This window comes from Cebus imitator, unplaced genomic scaffold (genome assembly GCF_001604975.1).
Source record: "Cebus imitator isolate Cc_AM_T3 unplaced genomic scaffold, Cebus_imitator-1.0 Scaffold704, whole genome shotgun sequence".
Lineage (NCBI taxonomy): Eukaryota > Metazoa > Chordata > Mammalia > Primates > Cebidae > Cebus > Cebus imitator.
The window spans coordinates 143,656-151,384 of NW_016108019.1; the positions used below are offsets into that span (position 1 = coordinate 143,656).

The 7,729-nt window shown below is 42.2% G+C and overlaps 1 protein-coding gene across 8 annotated transcripts in view; it reads left to right on the forward strand.

The window, feature by feature from the left end:
* Window positions 1–7,729, forward strand: part of WASHC2C (WASH complex subunit 2C) — a 65,673-nt gene that overhangs the window by 6,511 nt on the left and 51,433 nt on the right. For all 8 annotated transcript variants that reach the window (XM_017518774.2, XM_017518777.2, XM_017518782.2 and 5 more), the window contains exons 4-5: window positions 4,948–5,010; window positions 6,809–6,982. In XM_017518774.2, the coding sequence (XP_017374263.1) occupies window positions 4,948–5,010; window positions 6,809–6,982 (237 nt within the window). The remainder of the gene's footprint in view (window positions 1–4,947; window positions 5,011–6,808; window positions 6,983–7,729) is intronic.

Below are 7,729 nucleotides of genomic sequence, written 5' to 3' on the forward strand. Positions count from 1 at the left end.
CGGAGGGTGAGGGGTTCAGGCTGGTCTCAACTCCTGACCTTGTGATCAGCCCGCCTCAACCTCCCAAAGTGCTGGGATTACAGGTGTGAGCCACTGTGCCCAGCCCTAGCACATATATTCTAAGTCTATTTCCCATGCAGACGTCAGGCTTAAAAGGATTGAACTTAAAAAAAAAAATCAAATAGCCCAAATTAACCAACCATTGAACATTTCATTATATTACTTTATGTTTTTTATTTTTTAACTTTAACCTTTTCTTTTTTTGTTGTTTTTTTTGAGACAGAGTCTCACTCTGTTGCCCAGGCTGGAGTGCAGTGGCGCCATCTCAGCTCACTGCAACCTCTCCCTCCCAGGTTCAAGAGATTGTCCTGCCTCAGCTGCTGAGTACCTGGGACTACAGGCATGTGCCACCATGGCCGGCTAATTTTTTGTATATTTAGTAGAGACGGGGTTTCACTGTGTTAGTCAGGATGATCTCGATCTCCTGACGTCATGATCCACTTGCCTTGGACTTCCAAAATGCTGGGATTACAGGCATGAGCCACTGCGCCCAGTCAACTTTAACCTTTTCTAGATGACTCTGTGTGTGTGTGTGTGTGTGTGTGTGTGTGTGTTTGCATTTGCAGCCTACTTTTGTTAATGTGAACTTATTTAACACATCTTTGAGACTTTTGTGAACTTCACTTTTTTGTTCTTAAACCATATAATAATCCTCCAATATTAAATGTTATTTATGAAATGTTTCATAAGTATGGAAAAGTTTAGAGAGAAACCACAAGTGCTAAGTAGATGCGGCACCTAGCATTAGTAATTTGATATTTTGCCACATTTGCTTCAAAGGTGCCAACCCTCCATATTTGTCCTTAACTCTAATCATTTTGGATGGGGATTCATTGGTATCTCTGGCTTTTTATTCTTTTTTTGTTTTTGTGACAGGATCTCTCTCTCTTGCCCAGGCTAGAGTTCAGTGGTGCAAACACAGCTCACTGCAGCCTCAAACTCCTGGGTATAAGCCATCTTCCACCTCAGCCTCCCGAGTAGCTGGTACCACAGGTGTTCACTGCCATGCCTGGCTAACTTTTAATTTTTTTTACCTAGAGAGGGATTTAATTTTTATCCCTTATAGATAATCTTTATTGTGTAGTTGTTCTTTTCTTCACTGACTGTTGTATATGAATGTTTGTGTGTGTTTATTTGAAAATAAAAGCAGGCCTCCGTGGAATTGTGGGTCTGTTTCTGCCCTCTGCTATTTGTTTTGTTTTTATGCTGTCTGCCAGTATCATAATCTTAAACACTGCAGACATCTAATGTCTTAATAGGGCAAGTCCCTATAATCTCTTTCTATTCAGAATTGTCACGGTTATCAGTCTTTGGCTTTTTGCTTTTCTGTGTGAATTTGAGGGTTTTCTTTTATTTATTTATTTTTTATTTTTTGAGATGGAGTTTCACTCTTGTTGTCCAGGTTGGAGTGCAATGAATGACACAATCTCAGCTCGCTGCAGCCTCCACTTCCCAAGTTTAAGAGATTCTCCTGCCTCCTGAGTAGCTGGGATTACAGGCCCCTCCACCATGCCCAGCTAATTTTGTGTTTTTAGTAGAGATGGGTTTTGCCATGTTGGCCAGGCTGTTCTCAAACTCTAACCACCTCGGCCTCCCAAAGTGCTGGGATTACAGGCAGGAGCCACTGCACCCAATGGGATTATTTTACTATATTGTGCCACAGAATGTTTTATTAGCTTTTGATTGGAATTGCATGGAATTACAAATTTGGTGTTTGTGACTTTCTGCTGGAAATTTTGATACCAAGGACATTCTGGTGTTTGTATTTATGATAATTTTCATTGGAGCTAAATTTCAATAAGTAGAAGTTTGGGTCAGAGGATGTGATCATTGAAAAACAATGTTGTTTGATCAGATTGGCAGATATTTTTAAATCAGTGGACAGCAGTAATCACTGGCAACGATTTGGTTAATGGGCACTTGAGCACACTGCTAGTCACAGGGAATTCTACACATTCGTGCATAGAATCTGGAAATGGCTATTAAGATTAAAAAACCAGTTTCAGCTGGGCACAGTGGCCCACACCTGTAATCCCAGCACTTTGGGAGACCAAGGCCAGTGGATCACTTAAGTCACCCTGGCCAGTGTTGTATCCAAGTGAGTTATAGAAGAAACACCACGTTCTGAGTTTCAAATTAGAGTCCTTTATTCTCTCAGCCTGGAAGAAGGGGCTTGATTTCCCTTTATACTTAATTTAGGTAGGGGATTGGGAGCCTAGCTGAAGCAGAATTTTACAGATGCAGAACAAGCAAGTTAGATAAGGAAGCTGGTAACCAGTGGGCAGGAGGTTCCCAGGATTGTTGGTTGCTAAGGGTATTTCCATACAGTCACGAAGGGGGGTTTGCAGGGGGAACTTTCCATACAGTCAATCACCAAGGAAGGTATTCACAATAGCAGGTAGACTTGCCAAGCAGGATGTGGTTACAGTGGTTACAGGTACTGTGAACAGTGTGAACTACTTTTAACTATCCAAAGCTTTGAGTGCAGCTTGACCCAGTAAGGTGCCTGAGGGGGCCGAGGCATGGAGGGAGAAGCCAAGCTGGAGCCTACTGGCAAGATGGAGTCAGTTAGGCTAACACAGGCTAGGTTATGAAGCCAACATGGTGAAACCCGATCTCTACTAAAAAAACAAACAAAAAAAGAAATTAGCTGGGCATGGTTGTTCATGGTAATCCCAAATACTGAGAGGCTGAGGCAAGAGAATTTTTTGAGCCTGAGAAGTGGAGGTTGCAGTGAGCCAAGATCATGCCACTGTGCTCCAGCCTGGGCGGCAGAGCTAGACTCTGTCTCTAAATAAATAAATAAATAAGCAGGAAGGGTAAGAGAGTTCTAAATATGTACACATGTCTGCATATATTTGTGTAAGAGCCTCAGGAAACAGAGCACACACAAGCTTAAAACGGGTATGCCAAGGATCAGGTTGTGGGTAGGGAGGGAACTATTTTAAAATACATCTCTTTGACATCTGCCTTTATATTGACTTAAAATTTAAAAAGTGAGATAGAATTCACGTACCATAAAATTTACTCCTTTAAAAAGTATGCAGTTTGGTGGATTTTAGTATACTCAAATTGTAATCATGGCCACTGTCTAATGCCAGAAGATTTTCATCAGTTCATTTATATGACTTTTAACTTATTTCTTCTTAAAAATTTTTAAATTTCATTTTATTTTTGAGATAGGGTCTCACTTTGTCACCCAAGCTGGAATGCAGTGGTGCAATCAGGGGTCACTGCAGCCTTTACCTCCTGAGCTCCAGTGATCCTCCTGACTCAACCCCACAAGTAGCTAGAATTACAGGTGCACACCACTACACCTAGCTAATTTTTGTAGGGTTTTTTTTTTTTTTGTTGGGGGCAGTAATCAATGAGGTCTCACTATGTTGCTCAGGTTGATCTTGAACTCCTGAGCTCAAGTGATCCCCTCGCCTCAGTCTCCGAGAGTGCTGGCCTTACAGGCACGAGCCACTGTGCCTGGCCTATATTGACTTTTTATAAAAAGCATGTTATACTTGAGTGGTTTTTAAAACATAAAAAATAATTAAAATAATTAAAAATAAAAATAATTAAAAAAAAAAAAAAGAATCACAGTGATTTGTCAGAGCAGTGGGTCTGTTCTGGAAAAGAGAGTTTTGCCTGTCCGTGCTGTCAGGGTCAGTCAAATACCCAGCCTTTCTGGCAAGTTAGTGGTAGATTTTTCACTCTGCTTTCATACAAATGAGATAATAAAATTGTATTAGCCATTTTAAGCAACTGAATGAAAATAAATTTTGCCTTTACCATTCATTGTTCAAAATCCTAAAGTTCTTGCTTGTTAGTTGATAAATTTCACCAGTGGACATTCTCTGTAACCTAGGGCAAGAATACTGCCCATCAACATTATTAGGTTAAATGAAATGGTGTGAAAACTGGTATCTTACTGTTTTACAACTCTTGGTTTACAAGGAGGTTAAATTTTCATCATGTTTCCTAGTCATTTGGTAGCAGGAGCGGCCGCAGGAAACTTGGACACCGAATACAGGAGGAAGGTTTATTCGGCTGGGAGCAAGGTGGCATACTTGCCTAATAGCCAAGCTCGTCTAACAAAGGGAAGTTCAGCCTTTACATAGGCTTATACTTTAGATGTTACACACGGAAGAATCTTAGGTTCGTAGTTTTAGGACTCACATGTGAAAAGGTTTCTGGTTTGATCTTGTTTTAAGTAAAAATAGTGCCTTCTGGAGAGTTTTCCCCAAGGCCTAGCCTGTCACCTATAGGAAGGTAAAACCGGAGGCACCAGTCGTTCAACCTTTTCTTCTATTGAAGTGCAGCATGATAGTCAAAGGGGAAGTTGATCTGAGAAGCCTGGGTCTCCCTCTTCAATTTGTATTTAAAAACAATTTTTTTTTTTTTTTTTTTTTTGGTGAATGGACTATTCATGGACACCCACTGGTAGTGGCATAGCGGCCTCAGCCCTTTGGTGTGTCCCTCCCACTCCCCAACGGAGTCTTGCTTTGTTGCCCAGGCTGGAGTGCAGTGGTGTGATCTCGGCTTACTGCAACCTCCACCTCCCAGGTTCAAGCAGTTCTCCTGCCTCAGCCTCCTGTGTAGCTGGGATTACAGGTGTGTGCCACCACACTCTGCTAATTTTTTTATTTTTTAGTAGATACAGTGTTTCACCATGTCGGTCAGGCTTGTCTTGAACGCCAGACCTCGTGATCTGCCCACCTTGGCCTCCCAAAGTGCTGGGATTACAGGTGTGAGCCACCACACCCAGCCAAGCCCTTTGTCGAATAACCATTTCCTTCTCCATCTTTGTCCTTATTTACTGTGTATTTAATTCTTGTATTGTGATTTATTTCCAATGACGCGTTCACCTTTTAACATTGAGTTTTCTTCCATATTTAGCGTGTATACGATGAAGAAGTGGAGGAGCCAGTACTCAAGGCTGAGGCAGAAAAAACAGAGCAGGTACTTGTATGAAATCACTCTTCAGCTGAGTTTCTGACTTTGAGAAATGTGATGGAAATCGATGTATTATGAGGGTACTAGGGATGGTGGGTGGGGGAGGGAAAGGGAGGTACTGCTCCTGACAGCAGCCCAAGTGGGGATTCTTTCCTTTGTTTCTGAAATGTAGTGTGTTAACTAATACAGAGATCAGATCCTTGAGTTCTGGCATAAGAATAGAGTAGAACTCAGCAAACAACTTCTGTAAAGGGCCAGATAGTAAATATTATAGATTTGGAGGGTTACAGAGGTCATTTTTTTGCTGTGGCTTCCTGTGTTACAGATGCACTGACTTACTTCCTCTTGAGGTCTTCTCACACCAGAGCCCAAATCATAGCTAAGAGGTTCTGGGTCACACTGACTTCTTAGCACTCCAGCAGAGATTCCTTTTTCTTCCACTCAGGAAGGCACAATGGACTGTGAATAAGTTTATTATGGGAGTAGCTTTGAATTCACTGTCATTTATTCAGAAAATATGTATCACCTGTAAAGGTTGGTGCTTTGTCACAATTATTACTTGTAACAGATGAAGCTGTTACTAGGAAAGGGTATTAGAAACCAGCTATAACTCTGCCTGTTCCTAGCTTTTTTTTTTTTTTTTAACGCTTTATATTAAAAACAATTTTTTTTTTTTTTTTTTTAAATGGCACCTCACTGTGTTGCCCAGGCTGGAGTGCAGTAGCACAATCTCAGTTCATTGCAACCTCTGCCTCCCAGGTGCAAGAGATTCTCTTGCCTCAGCCTCCAAATAGCTGGGACTACAGGCCTGTGTCACCATGCCTAGCTAATTTTTTTGTAATTTTAGTAGAGACAGGGTTTCACCGTGTTGGCCAGGCTCGTCTCAAACTCCTGACCGCAAACGATCTGTCTGCCTCAGCCTTCCAAAGTGCTAGGATTGCAGGCGTGAGCCACCGCACCCAGCCAACCCCCTTTTGATGTAGAACAAATTTATAAAATAATTGTAATTGTCCACTATTTTTTTGTCTTTTTAAACTATAATGGAGAAATGAGACCTCTGGGTATTTGCTTCTAAGTCTTAACTCCTAAAATTACCCAAGAGACCCTTAACAAAGGCTCGTGAGATAGTCATGCTGAATCTGAGGTATAGACCCGTCGCTCCTCCAGCAGTGGGGAAGTAGTGTGCCCTTCATTGTTAGGATACTTCTCCACACAGTAGTCACACCTCTGCTTTTGTAGATGATGACTGATCCTGGAGCTCTGGGATATTAAGTAGTTCAATGCATGTCTAGAAAGGGGCAAACTTGGGATTTAAAACTTGCAGTTTTTTTTTTTTTTTTGGAAACGGAATGTTGCTCTGTAGCCCGGGCTGGAGTGCAGTGGTGCAACCTTGGCTCACTGCAGCCTCGACCTTCCGGGTCCTGGTTCAAGCAAGTCTCCTGCCTCAGCCTCCTGAGCAGTGGGATTACAGGCACATGCCACCATGCCCAGTTAAGTTTTGTATTTTTAATAGAGACGGGGTTTCACCATGTTGGCCAGGCTGGTCTTGAACTCCTAACCTTGTGATCCGCCTGCCTTAGCCTCCCAAGGTGCTGGGATTACAGGTGTGAGTCACTGCACCTGGCCAAAACTTGCAGTCTTACTCCAAAGTCTGTGTCAAGGCATTCAGCAGAATTTGACTTTGTTAACATTTTTAATTAATTTTTTTGGAGCTCGAGGCTAGGCTTTAGAGAACATTCACAGTATTCTCTTGGGGCAGTATCAGTATATTGGAGACCCATACTGCATGGTATTTGTTTTGTAGGAGAAGACTCGAGAGCAGAAAGAAGTAGATCTCATTCCTAAAGTCCAGGAGGCTGTGAACTATGGCTTACAAGTATTGGACAGTGCCTTTGAGCAACTTGATATCAAAGCAGGAAACTCAGACTCGGAGGAAGATGATGCTAATGGGCGGGTGGAACTGATCCTTGAACCAAAGGTAAAGACATTCAACTTAAATATTTAGTGTGCACCTGTTATGTTTGGGCCACTTTACTTGGGCACACGATTAGTAAGTAATGGAGTTAACGTTTAGGAAGTGAGTATGTCACTTAGCAGTCTCACATTGACTCCACCAGAAAGACTCGCTTTTCCCGAGCACTGATGGAGTGCAAGGTGACATGTCAAGTTGGGCGTGCAAAGATGCAGGGCATGGCTTCTGCTCTTGAGGTGTGCATCGCAGGTCTGGTGAGAGAGTGAAGACATTCATACCAGTAACCATTATAAATGCTTTGAGAGAGAACTGACTTCCAGCTGGAACTTTGGGGCAAAGGTGATATTTGAATTGGGATTTGAGGGATGGGTAGGCTGGAGAGAGATAGAGAGTGTTGGGAACCTGAAATTACGTAGCTTGGGCTAAGGAAGACTGCAGAAGAGCTGAAAGGCATTTGGGTTGTTTCCAGTTTGGGCAGTTATTAAATATAAATGAAGCTGCTGTGAGCATTCCTGTCCAGGCTCCTTCCTAACCTAGTGAGTGTTGGTTGCTTGACTACGACTTTCTCCCACATTGTTCAAGGAGATAATTGGGGCAACACAGACTCTCAGTGGTGAACACAGAAAGTTGCCACAGTGATTTTGAGAAAGAGCCCTTGTGACACACAGGGCCTTTTGAATTAAAACATGCCACAGAACCAAACTTTTTTTTTTTTTTTTTTTTTGTTAAGGGGAAACCATACATTTCTTCCAC